The sequence below is a fragment of the Pochonia chlamydosporia genome, chromosome 1 (assembly GCF_001653235.2).
Source record: "Pochonia chlamydosporia 170 chromosome 1, whole genome shotgun sequence".
NCBI classification, from domain to species: domain Eukaryota; kingdom Fungi; phylum Ascomycota; class Sordariomycetes; order Hypocreales; family Clavicipitaceae; genus Pochonia; species Pochonia chlamydosporia.
Genome location: NC_035790.1, coordinates 608,601 through 627,558, shown reverse-complemented (window position 1 = coordinate 627,558; position 18,958 = coordinate 608,601). Strand labels below are relative to the sequence as shown.

General features: G+C 50.1%; 4 protein-coding genes across 4 annotated transcripts; 3 read left to right on the top strand and 1 right to left on the bottom strand.

Annotated features, from left to right (window-relative positions):
* Nucleotides 1-1,377: 1,377 nt before the first annotated feature.
* On the top strand, nucleotides 1,378-3,059 carry VFPPC_00116 (hypothetical protein; the record flags this gene model as incomplete). Its single annotated transcript, XM_018280207.1, has 9 exons — nucleotides 1,378-1,480; nucleotides 1,534-1,587; nucleotides 1,641-1,780; nucleotides 1,901-1,930; nucleotides 1,980-2,089; nucleotides 2,140-2,267; nucleotides 2,316-2,424; nucleotides 2,476-2,546; nucleotides 2,593-3,059. The coding sequence occupies 9 exons, from the start codon at nucleotides 1,378-1,380 to the stop codon at nucleotides 3,057-3,059; spliced, it is 1,212 nt and encodes a 403-aa protein (XP_018148138.1).
* A 766-nt stretch (nucleotides 3,060-3,825) lies between these two features.
* Nucleotides 3,826-5,034, top strand: VFPPC_12695 (AtmA protein; the record flags this gene model as incomplete). The annotated part of the gene is made up of 2 exons (XM_018290472.1): nucleotides 3,826-4,163; nucleotides 4,218-5,034. The coding sequence occupies 2 exons, from the start codon at nucleotides 3,826-3,828 to the stop codon at nucleotides 5,032-5,034; spliced, it is 1,155 nt and encodes a 384-aa protein (XP_018148137.1).
* A 4,164-nt stretch (nucleotides 5,035-9,198) lies between these two features.
* Nucleotides 9,199-11,110, top strand: VFPPC_00115 (ferric reductase-like transmembrane component; the record flags this gene model as incomplete). The annotated part of the gene is made up of 3 exons (XM_022428162.1): nucleotides 9,199-9,401; nucleotides 9,459-10,549; nucleotides 10,608-11,110. The coding sequence occupies 3 exons, from the start codon at nucleotides 9,199-9,201 to the stop codon at nucleotides 11,108-11,110; spliced, it is 1,797 nt and encodes a 598-aa protein (XP_022284652.1).
* Nucleotides 11,111-13,248: 2,138 nt separating this feature from the next.
* On the bottom strand, nucleotides 13,249-16,095 carry VFPPC_15056 (MFS transporter; the record flags this gene model as incomplete). Its single annotated transcript, XM_018292809.1, has 1 exon — nucleotides 13,249-16,095. One exon carries the CDS (start codon nucleotides 16,093-16,095, stop codon nucleotides 13,249-13,251), a length of 2,847 nt encoding a protein of 948 aa, XP_018148134.1.
* Between the last annotated feature and the right edge of the window lie 2,863 nt (nucleotides 16,096-18,958).

The following is an 18,958-nucleotide window of genomic DNA, read 5'->3' as shown; positions in this document are numbered from 1 at the left end:
CTGACATATGCTGCATCCAATACTGCCTGCACAGATGCAGGACACTCAAAGTCGGAACACAGAAGAAAAGCCGATACAGCACAGTCAACTTGACAGGAATTCATTGGTAAAGCCCTGTCAGTGCGCAATCAAAACCTAGTCGTGGCTTTTGCGAAGCGTATAACCAACTTGTGCTCTAGCTGGAACTTGCTTTTTTGCAAAAAAAAAAAACAAAAAGCTGGAAAATGCCGTTCTCCCACAAAATAAAAAACAAATGTTGGCAGCACGCTAGACACTAGATGTGTGGTTTTCTTTTGGGATGCTTCTGAGACAGGCGGGAACGTGGGATGGGATTCAAATTGACTCAGACGGTGTCGGGTGTTGCCGATTTTAAGTCGTTTAGCGCTGCTGATCTGAAGATATGGGTTTCTGTTTCTGGAGAAGCTGGACTAGTGGTTGGGTTACTTGAGTATAGGTATATTGCGAAATATGACTTGGATTTGTGATGAAAAGGATGATGGGGATGGTTGTAGAGCGTCAACGAGGATGAGAATGAGGAGTGAGTGACCAGAGTTTCCAATGTCAACACCTAGCTGGGTATGAAGTTTTTTCATTAATACACGCTGCCTATTGGATGGCAGTTGACTATAGGCATGCTTGCCTATGAGTTGACATTGCTTCTTTGGCCTGGACCTCCTGGCGTTGAACATTTCCCACAACCCAAACTCGATGCCTCCAAAATGTCACCAAAATGACCATCCCAAGCCCTACGCATAACATCCATATCGAATTTGTTCGCATCCGTGTCAACGTCCGCCCCGACCTCAAAGCCACAATATAAGGGAGCCAACACCCGCATCGCGCATACGCCATTGTCACATATCATCCCAAGAGGCGGCTAGTTAGCGCGTAGCCACAGTCCGTCTTTCCGGACATTTGTGTGGCCGCAGCGGCTGTGGTGTACATGTTCCGCGGGAGGAAAAAGTTGCTTTTGGCGAAAAGTGCCCCCCCGCTGGGAGTTTTGCTTTCTTTTTGGTGTCGGATGCGTCGACTTCAGCTTTTGTCAATAGACGACGCCGGGTGGCCGTGGACAATGGGTAATTTGCTGGGGTGAGCTGTGGATGGGAATGTCATTGAGTGACTTGGGAGGGTTTGGGGCTGTGGTTGAGATGGTTATTTAGGCTGGTGATCTCGCCTATCGAGTGGTTGTGATGGGTTGTCCTGTTGCGATCGTGATAAAGACATTTAACTCTTGAGCACCTTGAGTCGATGCTCTGTTTACTCTGGACAATCTGATTGCTGATTTGTCTTGTGAGTTCCTGGCTCTTGCGTATTGAGAGTGAAAAAGGCTACTGCTCGTTCTTTTCTTTGTTACCTCCCGCATCTCCCGCATTCACCATGGATGAAAACGCAGTTCCCGCACAAAAGGTGCCGGCTGTTGGGCGTATCCTGTGCATGATCATCTCGCTCGTGGCGACTACGGTGTTGACATTATTCCTGAGTAAGGGCACTGATACGCAAAACCGTGAGAGTAAAACTGACTTGGATGTGTAGCAAAGAGAACCATGTTCATCAAATCTTGGAGTCGACTACCTGTTACTGTCTGGCGTGAGTGGACTGCATTCCTCGACTGCGAACCTTTTCTGACGATGGCGTGGCAGTGGTGTTTCTTATATACGTCGACTCGTACATGTTCGTTATTGCCACGGCTGTTCTGCAGCAGTCTGTGGGTGTGAATGCGAGTATAGTGACGTGCGAAGGTGCGATTCTGCTTTGTCTGGTGTGCTATGTTACTACCAAGGTGAGTGCTCCGACCTACCTTTGTGCTTTTACTCTGGATGAGAACTAATACCGTGGAATAGATTGTAAGCGCAGCAGATCTACAACATGAGTATGTAGTTGGTGTGACTGACTTGTTTAGTTCATCTACCTGTTCTTGGTGGAAAAAGCTGTATGTTACACTGTTGTATAATACTGTATCATGTACTAACACTCGACAGCACTTTATCCGCGGAACCTCGAAAAAGAGGCTTCGCTCCAAGCTCTACATATTCAATGCCTTTGGCATGGTCGGCCTATACGTGGTGGTTGGAATACTCAATTTCTTATTGTAAGCACCCCCAGCACCGAGTGCAGCTCCCATACTTACAGCCAGCTCAGCCGAATTGCCAAGATTGAAAACGGCCAGTGTGTCATCGGCATGAAGAGCGTTGCCATGATTCCCCTCATTTCGTTTGACACCGTGGTCAACATTTACTTGACGACGCTCTTTCTCATCCCGCTTCGAAGTGAGTCTGTCGTCTTACCCAGTCTACGCCACCACCTAACAAGCATAGACCTCTACTCCTACAAAAACTTGCCGCGTACGGCTGCTGCGTTGAGACTCCGAAACGTTGCTACCAGAACCCTCGTTGGCGCTGTTGCCACACTCATCAGCAGTATAGTGTAAGTGCCATGTTAGCCGTGTTTACATGAACGGTAAGCTAACTTGAGCAGTAACCTGTCAGTGTTGATGGCATTAAAAGGTGAAGCAGGCTGGGTCTGCTTGTTATGCTGCAACTGCGACAGTAAGTACACCATCTCTACCTGTACAACTCAAACTAACAGCAGCAGTCTTGTTCTCAGCCATTGTCATCCAATGGGTCACATCCAAGGACAACGCCGGCACAGCAGGCGATTCCACAAGCCGAGACAACCGCAACAATCCCAAAGCGACATTCACACAGGAAATGACACCCGGTGGCTTACAGTCAGCGAACCGCAACGATTCCATGGCCCCTATAACGCAGTGCTCGACCAAGAGCGACGGAAACACAGACGACACAGCTGACTGCGGCGGCATCCTCGTCACGACCACCATCAAGAGCGAGGTCAAGGCCGATGCAGTCACCAAGGCGAGCGGCCCGACGCAGCAAGTACGAGAGATAAGAGGGCGGGAGATGTATGCCGCTGAGGAAGGGCGTGTGGGTTATAGGAATAGCGGACAGGATGGGTATGCGTCGCCGGATGGGATTTCTTGTCCGAGGACGCTTATTACGGCGGGTTCGTATCATGGACGGCCGGCGAGTCCAAGGCGATGAGGTGCGTTTGCACTCTTTTTCTGTTGTACATGTTTAGGTATTGGGTTGGAAAGTTTGGGTGTTTGGGCTTGGTTGAGTGGGCGTGTAATGGACTTGTAAATGGCTAGTTAACAAGTTTATATCATTTTGACCAACACATGTCTCTCTTGGTGATTGTGTTTCCTGATATGAAGATGCATATGTGGTAGTAGGATCTGGGGAGAGAATGGTGGCTGTTGGCAGATGTGCATGGTGTCGGATTTCACAATGTCATTAAATTGAGAAGAAAGCTGACATTGGATTGCCTTCTGCAAATGTGTCTGCCATCTGTTGCATCGGCCATGGAGCGGAATGGAATGCGTGGGATCTGCATCCTCATCAGCCTCGGCCCATGAGATAATCTCCCCGACCGAGAAACGGACTTCTTTGTATTCAGGCATTGCTAACAGAATTAAAGTCGAATTACTCACAGTTCTGAAATGTGATGACCCAATCACAAATTATACATCATCTCTCATCTGCAAACGCAGCATGTGCCATTCATTCGATCGGGCCAACTCTCATATCCGGACCCCACGATCGACATGATGCCCCGTCCCTCCGACCGAACGCACAAGACCAACATTTCACCGTCGGCATGTAAACCCGCGCCGTCATAAGCATTCCTCCATTTATGCAGGGTCCAGTCCCTCTTCCTTTGATATTAAAAACGTCACACCCGCTTCGTCGCAACCTCAAGCTTTATCCATACCCAGAAACATAGACACGGCGCCACCACCAGCACAACATGTCCGCCAAACTCATCCTTCCGCTCCTCTCCCTCTCCGTCTTCTACTTCATATTCTACTTCGCCGACGCGAATGGCCTCCGCGCACTCGGCGATGCGGCCGTCCACGCCAAAAAGCTCCCCGGCTTGGACGTGCCCCTTCGAACACACTACACCGGCCTCCCGCACGTGGACCAGCTTCTCACCACGTTGACTACCTTCTTCTGGGTGACTACCGATGGAAGCCAGCCGGGCCTGGTGCTTCATTCGATCGCTTTCTCGGGGACATTTAGCTCGGCGTGGGTGCTTGTGACGCTGGAGTCGTGGAGGAAGGGGAATGCGTGGACCATCGCCGCGTTGTAAGACATCTATCCTCAACCCATGATGATTCAAGAACTGACGACTGATATTAGCCCCATGGTTCTTGGTCTAACTGCCCAAGTACTAACCTTTGCGTTTGCCACGCCTCTCTACGCCTTTCTACACCTCGTCACTGCTGCTACGGCGTCGAACCCAACCCCCAGCAACATGCGTATTCCCCACGGCGTTCTCAAAGCCCTCCCTCACGTCTTCACCGTGGGCATGTTCATCCCCTCCATGCTCATGATCGTGCCGCTCTCCGAAACAGTAACCCACGACCTGAAGCAAATCTTCATTGCCATCTGGCAGCCCTGGCCCGCCTACGTAGCCATCCTTCTTGTGGTCGCAAACGTCGTCGTCTCTCCCTTCTTCACCGACAAAGACACACCCGCAAATAACCGCAGGATCCAAAGTTCCCTGCGGTACGTGTACGCCTTCGCATTCGCCAACACCACCATCGCGCACCTCATCAGCCTGGTCGTCTCGTTGTCCACCGTCGCGGTTCCCCAGATCTTCCAGAAGAAGTATCTCCAGTCTCTGCACCCGCTGAGCGTGTTCGAGACGCCTCTTCCCTGGGCGACGCCGGCGTTGAAGGTGGCCACCGTGGGACAGGGCGTCCAGGCTTTCCTGCGGTGGGATTACATCATTGGGTCGGCGGGCGTTTTGGTCTGGGCCGTGAGCTTGTATAGGAGTGCTCACCGTGCGACGGGCACGGAGGTTAGGTTGGTTGATTTGTTGACAAAGGTGGTTGCCTTGTCGGTCTTGTGTAGTCCTACTGGTGCTGCTGTTGAGCTCATGTGGGAGCGTGAGGAGCTGTTTCTTCGTGATATACGTGGTGAGAAGGTCAAGGCGAATGGGGCCAAGAAGTAAATAAATATGGTTACGTATGTACTGTATGTATAACAATATACTCTGTACAATATGATGGAAAGCGTAAGTTACTGTAAGATACTCTACAGTACATGATGCAGGTACGCCTCTCTCTGTGAAACATCATCGCTGTCGTCTATTCACCTGTCCGAAACGTGCTCGTCCATGGCGTCGACAATTGTCTGGGTGTGGACCTATTCACGGCTTATATTGTCCCCGGGTTATAATGACTCTAATTGACTCCAAGAAGCTGGGGAAACCTTTCCATCAGTCACTGCATTACTCAGTACACTAGAATACGATTCGAAACAATTCCCGCTGCGACGTTTCTACTCGTCACTGCGGAGGGTCTGTGCCGTGCAATCGCTTATTCTCTGCATGGCTCACATGCATCGGCCAAAGTCTCCTTTACGGGTAGACTTTCTGCTTTTTCGGCTAATCTTGAAGCCTGATATGCTGTTGGATGAAATTGTACAGTAACAGGCACCGAATAATGCTGCATGACCGTGCAATACTGCATATAGTTGCCTGTATACCAGATATAGCAGACGGGATATTGCACACTGCACACCATGCTGTAAATAATGACGCATTCCAAACCACTATCAGATTAGCCCTACCTCGTCGTCCAGTAAGAACGCTTCTGATAGGCCATGAAGTAAGACAGCTTTTGTTCTCTTTGAGAAAGCCAGAAGGTCAGCAAAATGTGGCCAGGTAGTTTGTGGTGAAACAAGCCATGGGCTCGTGCTGAACTCTCATGGCTGGCCGAATGTCACCAGACGTCTGTAACTCGACAGACTGGGCGACTACTGTGCTGTAAGTACTGTCCAGTCTACACAGTCAATAGAGTTGACATTGTGAGTCCTAGGGGGTAGTTCGATACCAGCCCGGCTTCTATCTACACCATGTTTCGCGGTTCTCGTCCTATGTCAGCCCAAAGAAGTTGTTTGTTTCGCCAAGTCCTCGTGACAACTCTTTGCATGTGCAACATGACGTTATTGTACACTATCGACGTTGGTGGACGTGCACCCGACCGCTCTCTTGGTCTGGTGTGTTGTGGTGCATCGTAGCATCCTGGGGTTTTGCGGGGAATGTCGGGAGATGGCATGGTACGATGCTGCATGAAGAATGTTGTTGATTGTTGTATGTATGCAATTTAGCAAGATTGAAAGTCATGGATGCCAGGCTCGAAAACCAACATGGTTGTGTTTCGTGCCCTTCATGTTGTGGTTTGGTCTTTAGGCAGAAATGCCAGGGGTAAGCTTCACATAGAGTTATGTTGTTGGCCACGTTTGTTGTCGTTCGTTCTACGCTCCGATGGAGACTGAAGAGTGTCTGTTGAAAGCACAGGACAACTCGGTTGCAAATCTTACCAAGGACCGACGCACGCAGTATTGAATCAACGACGCTGGCCTGCAACTCATTGCGGCCCAAACTCGATGGTGACACACAACAAAGAGGTGGGATAACTAGACTTGACTGGACCACTGACAAGTTGCACAGAAACCCAGGAACCTCAATTTGGGGGTCAGTAGATAATCAGGAACCTTGTTTATGCAGATCGATGGCCCACGCTGCCACGACAGGGAACCCAACTTGAAAGTACCACACTATTGTAGTACCACCAAGCTGAGACTGAAGAATGTAACCTGTGAACCAAACTTTGTTACCACTAACAAGGCGCCAGCTCCCCTGCTCAGCCTAGTCTGCCTCAATCCACGAAACACACCTTATTTCTGTCTCTGACTCCTTCTTCTTCTGATTGCTTCTGATTGCTCTGGGCATAAACCAGCAAGGAAGACTGATGTAGACTCCAACGTAGCATTTGGAAGATCGTCGACAAAAGACGCCGCCTTAGCAGTCTGTGTCTTAATCTCTTGCCATCGTCATCAACGTTTGATGGATGACTGTAGACGTGACAACCTGGGCTAGGCCTCATTTCACTTTTGGATTCAACAACAGACTCTCCCAACAAAGCCGACCGGCACGGACAATGACTTCAGCCGCCGGATGTTCAATGCGCCGCCTTCTTAGGCGCTCTATGGGTCCAGGAACGCCAGTCTACCCCCTGGCTGGCGATACAATAGCTTATCCAGTGTTGGTGAGATGCTAAAATTTTCGGTAGATCCATGACTCGGCCCGTATTATAGCATAGATCGTGGCTGGGAGTGGCGTTATCAAAAAGTGCTTTCTTGACTCCAACGAGTCGAGACTTTTCAGAGTGGTTCGTTGAGTTGCATATGGTGTGAGTCAATAATGTTCGCGGCTGATCTGATTGCAGGAACTGTGCTGTGCATTCTCCATGTCCAACCCGTCCTGGTCGAAGCTGAGACCTTGCAGTTACCCCGATTTGGCGATGCAGGACAGACTCGACGATGATGCTGTAGCATGTGGATGGTTATCAGGCTGCCCAGGGCTGAACATCACCCCGTTGCACACAACACATTTCCTTCGTTCCGACAAATAATACCACCTCCATTACGTGACCGTTCAGAAGGAACACCTGGCCTGCTGGGCTTAGTCTTTTAGTCTTTCAGTGTGGGGGTGGCTTGCAGGGCTTGAGCATGTACTTGAGTATCGTCTTCCTCGCATACATGAAACTTTTCCACTTTAAGTTTGTCCTTCCAGTTTTGGATCTGTCAATGCAACACCACCGTCCTGTTGCTGATTTTGATAACGAGCCATCATCGGGCCTTTGCCTGCGTAAGAATTGGTGGATATTCTTGAAGCTTGTGAGCCTTCTTTTAGCAGTCAAATTTGCCTAAATGTATCAGCGAAGCCGTGAAAGCGGCTTATACAAAGCCTCGCCAAACAAACTCAGCAACTCCATATCAAGAAGAGAGCCATGAATGTGCACCCGCCTTGGTGAGTCTGGGCGCTGTGTGAAGTCTTGCTGTTCACCGCATGCTTCACGATGCCATGACTCTGGTATACTCGTGAGAGGTTCTTATCCGCTTGTGGCGCATCTAGACAGCCTTGTTTGTTGCAAGCCCATCGAGATCCTGAATCTAGACCTGGACCAGCATCGAAACACTAGCAACAACAAACCTAGATCGTACAGTATAGCCACTGTCGTTGTTTGGCAGATGACAATTTGACAAAGCCCATTGAAGAGCCACCAGAGCCACCTCGTTATGGTGTAACCGTGTAACGTCCCTGTGCGCCTTATATGGGTCTGGCTGTTTGGAGTCTAAATACAATCCACAACCGTATCTAATATCGCAACTTGAATCCATCGAGGGTGGGCCAGCCAGCCCGGTGCAAGTGGCCACCACGGCCATTGTCTTGTTTCGAGCAAGTTGCTTCAAATCTCCGCACGCTACTGGCGGTGGGGGATTGCTGGAATCTTTTCCCTTCCAGAATTCGGGGTGTCCTTGCAATGTGTTGATAGTCTCGTCCCGTCTGTATGGGTGGGGGGTGGATGGAAGTTGTAGTCGCAATGGCCACAATGAGCTTCTCGTTTTTGGACCTTGGTAGGATCTCCCGTTGCCATATGCCAATCTCCACCGTAGGCTTCTCCCTCTGTGCTGTACGTGATGGTGACGTGCAAATCGCCATTTAGGTTCGAGGGGGGTGTGAAATGAGAAAGGAACATTCGAAGACCGTGCAAGCCTGAGCAGGTTACCTGCGGCGCGGCTTCATCATAAATGTGCCAACGGAATACAACTCCCGTCATGGAAAACGCTCGGAGTATCATGCTCTTAAAGTGAGAAGATCCAGCCTTTCTTCGGATTTATCCAAGGTGTGCTTGTGCTCTGTCTGTCAACCGGCCCTTCTCTTTCCGAAGGTAGAAGAATCTGGTTGCCGTGCTTGAGACTAGGAAGTCACTTGTCGGGAAGGAGCCACCGCAGATTTGTTGTTATGCAGGCATACATCGCCCTATTGCTACCTCTCAAACCATTCTTTCTTCAAATTGTACATTTTGCATAAAGTCTGTCCTTGAGCATCACCCTCTACCTCGACATCGATTTTCCGAGTCCACTCACTACACATCCAAGGCCGCACGATACCATCTTTCTGATCCGCCTCGAGGAATGACAACAGTATCTTTGGCACTGTAACGCGAATATAGAAGATCTGTGCTCTATCATCAGACACTAAGGTCTAACAAGCGTCACTGGCCGTCCGAATCCGTTCCTGTTTATCCAACTCCTCCACATCACCATGGCAGGCTATGACGAGGCACAACTTCGCAGGTTTGCCCTGCGAGCAAAGAGAAACGAGCAGTCTACGTTGGGATTCATACTCGCCCTGGTCTTTGTTGGTCTGCTCTACACAGTCTTCCACCAGATTAGGCAGTCTAATCACTGGATGAGGCGGCGAAAGGGAGGCATCAAGCTGCCATCACCGTTGGCAGCCACATCCAGGTGAGTATCCTAGTATGTTTGATCACTCTCTTGAACAACATTGACACTCTTCCATAGATATATCAGGAAACTGTTTTTGAAGCGTGTAGTGGGACTACCATCTCTTGGTCATGCAGGTGTAACAACAATATTCGTTGCACTCAATCTCGTCGGCTTGTTCGCCAACTTGGGTGAGAGTGCAAGCATGATGAGCAATATTGCTTCACGATCCGGTTGGTGCGTATCCCCAACACTCATTGAAACAGTTCAAAAACCTAATCATATCCTACCTAGGCTGGCCATTGCGAATCTTGTCTTTGTCATCTTTTTTGCCCTCAAAAACACCCCCCTTGCCTTCTTGACTGCGTGGTCGTACGAACGTCTAAACTGCCTTCACAGAATCGCCGGCTATACGGCGGTGTCTCATGTCATCATTCATACGTCTTGTTACTCTTACTACTTTTGTAGCATGAACAGGTGCAGTCGCTTACTGGAAACGTCCGACATATTTGGCATTGTCGCTGGCTCATGCTGGGCTTTGTTGGCTCTGGCTGCCATCTTCATTCGCCGCTGGTGGTACGAACTATTCTATTATATCCATGTAACCCTTTGGATCGTGTCAATTGTTTCGATTGGGCTTCACCAATCTAAATTCACCACCAAGATCGTCATTGGTACTGTAGTTGCTGGTTCCATGTGGGGATTAGATCGTCTCATTCGATTTGTTCGTCTCATGATCAACAGCACCAACAACACGGCAACGCTTACGCCACTGCCAAACGGTGGTACTCGAGTTACATTAGCCAAACCTCCTATGGGTGCTATTTCTGGAAAACATTGTTTCTTGTGGATTCCTCGCATTCGACTCTTCGAAACCCATCCCTTCACGATTGCTTCCGCCGACCCACTCGAGTTTGTTGTTGTATCTCATAACGGCTTTACGGGTGACTTACACAAATACGCCATTGACCATCCTGGACAACCACTCAAGGCGTCCATTGAAGGACCGTACGGCACCGTTCCCGATCCTTCTGCTTTTGAAACTGTCGTCCTGGTGGCTGGTGGTAGTGGAGCTAGCTTTACCTTTGGTTTGGCTCATGCGCTGCTGGGACGAGTCACGAGCAGCACGACAAGACGTGTTGTCTTTGTATGGGTAGTCAAGTACAACTGTACGTGCTTATGAAATCAGAAGACGTGGATAGTTGTTTGCTAACTGTCAACTTGCAGCTTATTTGAAATGGTTTGCGGAACATCTCATCACTCTGAAAAATGACCCTCGGTTTACAATCCGAGTCTTCATCACTCGGTCGGAACCACCCCTGCCCCCTTCTTCCAGTGCTGGCTCCGAGTGCTCAACATCAAAATGTATTGAGCATGTCAGTATCAGAGAAGAGACTCTCGAGAAGGATGCAATTCGTCGAGTTCGTCCATCACCATCAGAGTCGTCTATTGACTTGGAAAAGTCTCCGCCGTCATCTGATACGGAGGCTGTGTCTGCTGAAGCAACGTGGCGCCCAGTAGACTTCCACGGCATACCTATCACATACAAAAGACCTGACGTGGTCACGTTGATTCGTGAAGCAGTCAATGACACCCCTTCAGACGACCGGGTTCTCATTTCTGGATGCGGCCCGGCTAAACTCATGCATATAATAAGAGAAACCACAGCGAGCTGCATCAGGTCGGATGGTCCTAGTATTGAGCTGCATTGTGAACAATTTGGATGGTGACATTGCGGCAGTCGTTATTTCGTTCTATTGTACATAGCCTGAAGGACAGACCACCTGGTTGGATCTGACATACATATGGGTAGGGTGTTTTCGTGTCGTCACAAGCTCAGGTGTTGCGGCTGGTGGGATTGCTCATTGGGAGGATAGATTTGATTAGGCAGTTGAATACGAAGCTTTTGTCAAATAGTTGACCGCGAGACAATATGCCGCCCACACGTTGAGCTCTATGAGACGGCAACATCTGACGGCACATGATGCTTCGATAACACAGCGAATAGTGGGAACCCGGCCCGTTGCTCATCGGCTGAATTAAGATGGAATCTGCGGATACTCGGGACAGCTGCCGGCCAAAGTGTTGTACTACTCGGTACATATACCGTACTAGGTGTAGAAACCAAGGGTCATGATGTGAGGAAGCAATGCGAGGTATCCCGTCTTGAAGAAATTCAACAGTGTTTTCGCGACAGAGTAAGCCCGCACGAGAATGGGAACGGTATACCACCATAACTTGTGAGTCCTCAACTAAATAATTTCTTCGGCGCAAGAAATGCCTGAGCATGAGGCCTTCGGAGGTAGTCATTCATTCGACCTCTCTTGTAAGTCATTATCGAGTGGCCGTGCATTCACGAGTTGCTTTGTACTCTGCCAACAATCGTTCCGCCCTCATTTACATTCAATCCTCTATATTGATGTGTAGTTCCACAGTGTAGTTGTTCGAGGAGTCTTGTACGTCTTAGCCTGATCTCGGTGTAGTATGCACAGTTGATGTTATCTTGCCCCGCTCACAACTTCAACGCCACCTCGACTTCTCAACATCTCACAACCTCATCCAACACTCACTCCAGCCAAACTCTACAGCCGGTCATGCCGCCCAGACTCTCTATAAATCCACCTCTCCTCAACACAGCCTGCCCATGGGCAACAACCCGCGAACATCTTGCCGCCCTGCTCGAATGCCCTTCCACCGGCGCAATAACCACACGAACAAGCCTCGTCGACGGCTTCCCTCACAGCGATGCCATCCACCAATATACATTCTTTGATCCCACCACCAACACACCACTCACAAACTCAGCCTCCCCAGTCGGAAGCCTCAACTCCTTCGGCTACAGCCCCCTCACACTAGACACATACCTCTCCATCATCACCGACCTAAGCTCCTCAATGCCACACACCAAGACAGTCATCGTCAGCGTCACAGGCTCACCTACATCCATAGCAACATGCTATACCAAAATCGTAACCGCTTCCAAAGGCATCTCCTTCCCGCTAGCTATGGAAATCAACCTCAGTTGTCCGAATATACCTGATTCTCCACCCCCGGCATACTCATCCTCTTTGACGCGATATCTAGCGGAATTACCTGAGCCAGTCATACCAATTGGTATCAAGACGCCGCCGTATACGTACTCTGACCAATTTGCGTGTCTTGTTAGTGCGCTGGAGCCGTTTGCCGGAAGAATCAGTTTTATTACGGCGACGAATACACTCGGTTCTTGTGTGGTGTACAACGAGGATGGGGAGGCGTTGCCGGGAGGGATGGGGGGTATGGCTGGTGTGGGTATTCATGCCTTGTCGTTGGGGAATGTGAGGATATTGAGAAGGATGTTGGATGAGAAGGGGATGCGTGATGTGGACATCATAGGGGTAGGTGGTGTACAGGATGGTGAAGGGTATAGGAGGATGAGGAGGGCTGGTGCCATGGCAGTAGGGCTTGCGACGGGGCTGGGCGCCCAAGGAGTCGGTGTTTTTGACAGGATAAAGAGGGATGTTGGTTCGGCGTGGTAGCATACTGTGTTTGTGACATCTGTTAATATCAGGGCGGATGTGTTCACGAGTATGAGAAGCAAGTTTGTAAAGCGAGGGTAAGAGCTCCAACACGTCTCTTCATGTATTCCCATTGCTCTCCATGCTCTGTCTTTCATGATATATATACACGCCAAAACCTGCGTCCATAAAACCGGGTATATACCAATAACACCAACCCGCAACCCGGTTCACCGTAGTCATAAATATATCCAATCAAATAGTAGTCGCTCCCAAACGTTTCGAAATATAACCGATGGCAAGTACCATCCGTACCTGGTCCAAATAACCCCCCGAGATGAATAAGAACGTATCATAAAAGTGTAAAAATGTCATGATGCAACGCCTTCGTTATGCTGAAATTGTGGTTGGGACGATTTTCGCCTCCCATATCCCTTGACACTGCTGAAAAGGCCTCCAAAGAGCCCGCTCTTCTGATTTCGTCTGCTATTCACAACCTGGTCGGTTAACCTTTCATCGCCCTCTTGCTCCAGTGCTGCTCGGACATCCGGGTTAGGATCAACCAACAGGCTCGCGCTGTGGGAACAGTGAAGAAATATGGGGTACACAATCATAGAAATTTGTAGTGCTATGATGACAATGTATGCCGTCTGAACGCTCCCGCCTTGTTCAATGATCGCGTACATGACAAAAGGGAAGAATGCCGGCCCAGAACCGCCCATGGTGATGAATGCTGCTGCTCGCTTTGTTCGACGTCCTTGACCGCGTAGGCCAATGGCAAACAGAAGCGGCCAGATAGGCCCTTCGGAGAAATAGAATAGCACAACAGGTATAACCAGGAAGTCGGGGTTGGGTGGATGGAGCACAACCGGGAGCAAGGCGAAGAGAAAACACAAGCTAATGCAGGCAGTGAGAATCGTGCGAGGCCGCGGGAGATGACGATTGGAAACTGCAAAGTACGTCAGGCAGCCAGCGAGGAACCTGGACACGGCGAACGCAGTATGCCCCACGAGTAGGTAGTCGGGAATAGAGATTGCAATGCCAGGCGGTTTGTCAGGGTCGTACGTGGACCCAGACTTGGTCGTGCCGGAGGCTGCGTCTGCACCGGTTGGGGCATTCGGAAGAATAGAAACGAGAAGGCTGCGAAAATAGATGCTGTTACTTTCTTGGCCAGCAACGTACATGTACTGGGCAAAGACGGCCAGTACAAGACTGACGGTTCGCAGTTGTAAGCCTGCAATGCTGCGCTTGGTTGTATCGATTGGAAGTTTGTCTGCAGCAAACTCGAGCTCGCTGTCGCTGACTTCCGGCAGAGGCATGTAAAAGAAAAATAAGCCCAGCACAACACACAGCAGAGTGATACCCAAATACGTCCACTGCACGTTTATGAGCGTCATACTGTTTGATCTGGCCATGCTGTCCTGGCTAATGCCGGAGAAGAAGACCTTCTGAGCAAGCAACCCGCTGACGACACTACCAACGCCCTGCACGGCTTGCGCCAACAACAATCTGGTTTCGCCGTACTCAGGTGGTCCGCAGAGTATCATGAATGAATTCGCAGCCACTTCCAACACGGAAAGGCCGAATCCAACCACAACGCTACTCAGCATAAACCCACCATACGAATTGGTCACGGCCGATGGCCAAAATATGATGGTGCCGATGCCGTAAATGCATAGGCCAACAATAAATGTGACCTTGTAGCCACCCACATGTTCAGCTTCATTCTTTTCGTGGCGTCTTGACCGATTGTGCTCATCTCTCCGCAAGATCCATTCCCCCACGAGCAATGGGCCGAAAAAGTAGCCAACGCCAAAATATGCGCTGGTCAGCCCGAGAGTCTGTGCGGTTGACATGTGGTTGACAACTGCAATGGCATTATTGAGCGTGTTAAGGAGGCCATAGGACAACCCCCATAAGAAAAAAAGGATTGCGACAATGGTGCAATATTTGAAAGATTCGGTGGCGTTGGCGCGGAGCATACTCTTTGGCTTGGTCATATTGACAAAGCCAAAATAGATGCCATTTTCGACTGACGACGTCGAAACTGTGGCGTTTGTCTGTGCGCGCGTTGCCATCAGTTCCGGGTGCGTGCTGTCGCCAAGGGTTCTCATATCCGGTGTTGTAAGAAACTCCATGGCGCTTATAGGATCTTCATTACTTGAGTTGGACTTTGTTCCTCCACTACTACTGCCATTGCTCGAGTCCGGAGTAGCCACGGGCATAGGCTCGCGGGTGGCACTGACAAGATTTCTGGACGGTGGAGCATCGGCGTCACTCTGAGACTTGAGTGTGCGAGTTCTTGTTCCGTGTGGATCGTACAGCATGGCGGGTAATAGTTTGAGGACGAGAGGTTTCAGAGTCGGAATACACGCGCAAGTCATACCAACATTAACCTCTACGGCGCTCCACATGAATGACAATGATGCATTCCACGCAAAGTCTTGACGGCCGCCGAACCGTGAGTTGGGGTCGCTGGTAGAGCTCGTGGGTACGTCGGAAATGGCCTTTTGAAGGTAGTATATGCGGACAACATCAACAATGGTGACGAAAATACCCAATGTGAAGGTGATGACGAGAATTGTCTTTTGCCGTGAGGGCAGTCGCATACCTGTCAGTACTGGAATGGGAAGAGCGAGGATGGCTAGATCGGTAACGATGTTGACTGGGGCGGCGCATATGAACTCGGTCAACAGTGGAATACATTTTGTCGATCCAGTTGCCTCTGTGTTCCAGGCCGCTGATACCGGGTTGCACTGGAATATGTTCATAAAGGTGAGGACGAGGCCAGCAACATTGACGACCGCCAGCGTTGCCCACGAGGCATACCGCAACACTATTTGGGTGTTTTTGGCTAAGCGCAAGTAAAATATCAAAATAGCTGTTTTCGTCGCCATAAGAGCCGGGTTGTATAATATGGAAAAGACGTATTCGGAGCGGCGCAGTTTCGGCCAGTCGGCATCGCTAATATTCTCGTCATGTTTCCCCAAGCCAACCGTGGAACCATAGCAGATGGAGAAGGAGAGAAAGAAGGCGATGAGCCAAGCCAGGATCATAATCCTGTCATCCCAGCTAACTCGTCGGACTATAAAGAACCGGCATATCATGCGGGCGACGACAAAGACTGAAGCCAGAACCAGAGTTGCTGTTGTGACGGCGAACACGGCCGGGCCGCGATTCGGGATTGCAACACCATCTTCCGCCGCCGAAGAAGACATGGCGAGTTGCAAAGTCAGACAGACATGCAGACAGGACGACGGTCTCGGTTCCTCTTATGGTCGAGTTGCACGGTAGTATCTTATAATAGAATGGCGTGAGCGGATGCTGCCGGCGCAAACATGTTCCCGAGGTGGCGCGCGGTATTGTAGTGTCTTATGCGCAACGGCCGCACGATTCCTACTGCTTGAGCGCAGAGATTGGCGCCATTTGATTTTGATCGTAGCAAAGTTGAAGTCGGTTTGCAATAGTGGGCGGTCGATATGATAAAGTTGTGATATCTCACTCAATTTGGCGTCCTTCCAATGGCCCGGGGGCGAATATGCTCGTAAATGGTGTCGGCAGAAAGGGTTGCAAAAATGGGATGTCGGCTGTATTGAACAGTGACGTCGGGATGAGAGACTCGTTACGAGACCCTAAACTTTGGGGGACGACTAATACCAGACCAGACTGCCAAGCAAACACCAATCTTATGTCTGCCCACACCTCTTTTGAACCAGTGGCGGGAGTTTGCCCTTGTAAGCGTCTGGTGGATTTTAGCTGTTGAGAAAAAAGGTCCACTTGGCCGCCACCAAGTGGGAATGCGTCGCGTGGTTTTTTTGTTTTGGGATTTGGTGATGAACTTGGTCGGTGGAAGAAGATGAGAATTATGAATATTGAGAGGATGTAAAGAGAAGCGTTGAGGCAATTATGCCGCACGGTGTGTGATGTGATTCAGTACAGTATTGAAGCAGCCGAGCGAAGCGAAAACAAACGGTCTGCCCGCCAGTCAGCCCTTGACAGCTTTGGGTCGTCAGTCCTGCAAACATGGAAGTAAAATGGAGCAACATCGGCGAGGGTGGGCACCTAATATCAGACATACTGGTGAGTCTTCGTGCGAGAAGCTAGTGATGAGCTTTGCTCTTGGAGTGAATGGATAACAGGCCTGGTAGAGCCCTCCACGAAAAACCGGCCTTGCTCCGAGGTGATGTTGTCTGGTCGCAAAGTTACTCACGTCCAGATAAATTGAGTCGACCTCGACCTCGACCTCCTGGTGGTATCAACTTCAAGGGTCAAGAGGACGAATGCCAATGCCAGCCTTGAAAAAGCAACCAGCGATGGCCAAGGTTCATCGGCCAACTCCATCCAAGGCAGCTCTTCACTCAGGGCTGAAGAATCAACTCGGCTGTCAGAGACCCAAGGATCCTCCCCTGTTCGTCCATCATGTCCAAAGCGCGGGCGTTGGATGGAGCTGGACCCAAAATTGTACATGCTTGTACTAGTCTCATTTGCTGTCCTGCAGTAGCATATCGATTGTGAGGCGACCGAAGTGACGTAAAATGCGAAATGGAGGGTGTGAGCGTGGCATCGTGCGGGCCTTTCAATGTTGGACTTTGAATGTTGGCTGGGGCTAAAGCCAAATGCGAGCGAGTGCATGAGAACCAGCGCCAGCATCAGAGCCACCAAACTGGTTGACTGGTTGACTCAACTGGTTGGCGGCGGAAACAAGGCCCGAGAGGGCAAGAAAGAGACTGGACAGAGACCAGAGACGAGACACGCAAGGTATCCATGACCCGATCCAGCCAATTGCAAGTCACGTTGCATTGTTAGGCCGGCGCATCGGTCGGTCCATTCGGTAACCTGTCGAGGTCAAATGCACGATTTTGCTTCATTTGCGTGTCTGGTAATTCGTCAGTCAAGACGACCATTGAGAGCTTGAGCCCACCAGGTGATGTCCCGATATTGATTGAACTTGACCTGATTGATTACAAAATTGATTGGTTTGTCTGGGCGGAAGGCAAAGCAAAGATGAACCAGACCTCGTGCCTGCCTCTTGCCCGCAGGTGAAGCAGGGCAAAGCAAGACAATGCACAATTTGGCAGGCACGATGCGGCCTTTGAAGGTTTCCCAGCTGTTGTACTCCGTACTCCGTACTCTGTACCCAAATCCCATGCCCCCAGCCCCCCTGACTCCATGCTGACCATCGCTCCCACTTCAAATTTGTTACATGAGGATCTTCTTCCTCTTGGCCTTGTTGCTGTATGCACATCTAACAAAGTCTGTTGCATTTAGCATCAGGCTACTGCATTTCCATCCCTCCCTCCCGATTTCAGCCACTACTTTGTCAATTCAGCATCCTTTTACCCGCCAGGATACCTCAATCGGCCAGACTACAGCGGCAAGGCCAACGCCACAATGTCTCAAAACACAAGTCGCCAATCGTCAATTACCTCATGTCAGACTGCTAAGACAAGTTGTCACCAAAAATAAGTGCAATCCCGAACCTCGAGAGTCGAGACATTTTCATCACGGACGAAGTTGGCCACAGAATGCTACCAGTTGCTACCAGTTGACATCCACATTGCGGGGAACATTTGAACGGCCTGCCGCGTGGAAGACTGTGGACAGACCGCTCTTGTGGCCAAACGGGACTAGGCGTCCGAGAGCCATTTGGTGCTACCAACACGCCAACAAAATATATTGACATCATGGAGAGTTGATGCCTGGTGCTTCGGCTTCCGAGAGCAAGACGCAATGGCCCAGTGTGCCGTATTTCTTCCATCTACTCTATGCGGCGTATGTGTGCCCTCAATGCCCTCATACATACAATGGAGATGGCGCGTCCTTTGAACTGTGATGAGGCGGAACAAACATTGAACATCACAGCTGTACGCTGTCATCTGCACATTGAATGCGGCTGCGTCGGGCGCTTAAGACCTAGTTGAGTTTTCAATGAGCGCGTGATGCTGATCCACAACGGCCGACATGTCGGTATCTACTCCGCACTACTCGGTAGAGTCTGGTATTTAATATCAAAACCTCGGTGAGGAGAGTAGGCGAGGTGGAGTGCCAATGGATCAAAACAAGCGGCATTTACCTCGCCTT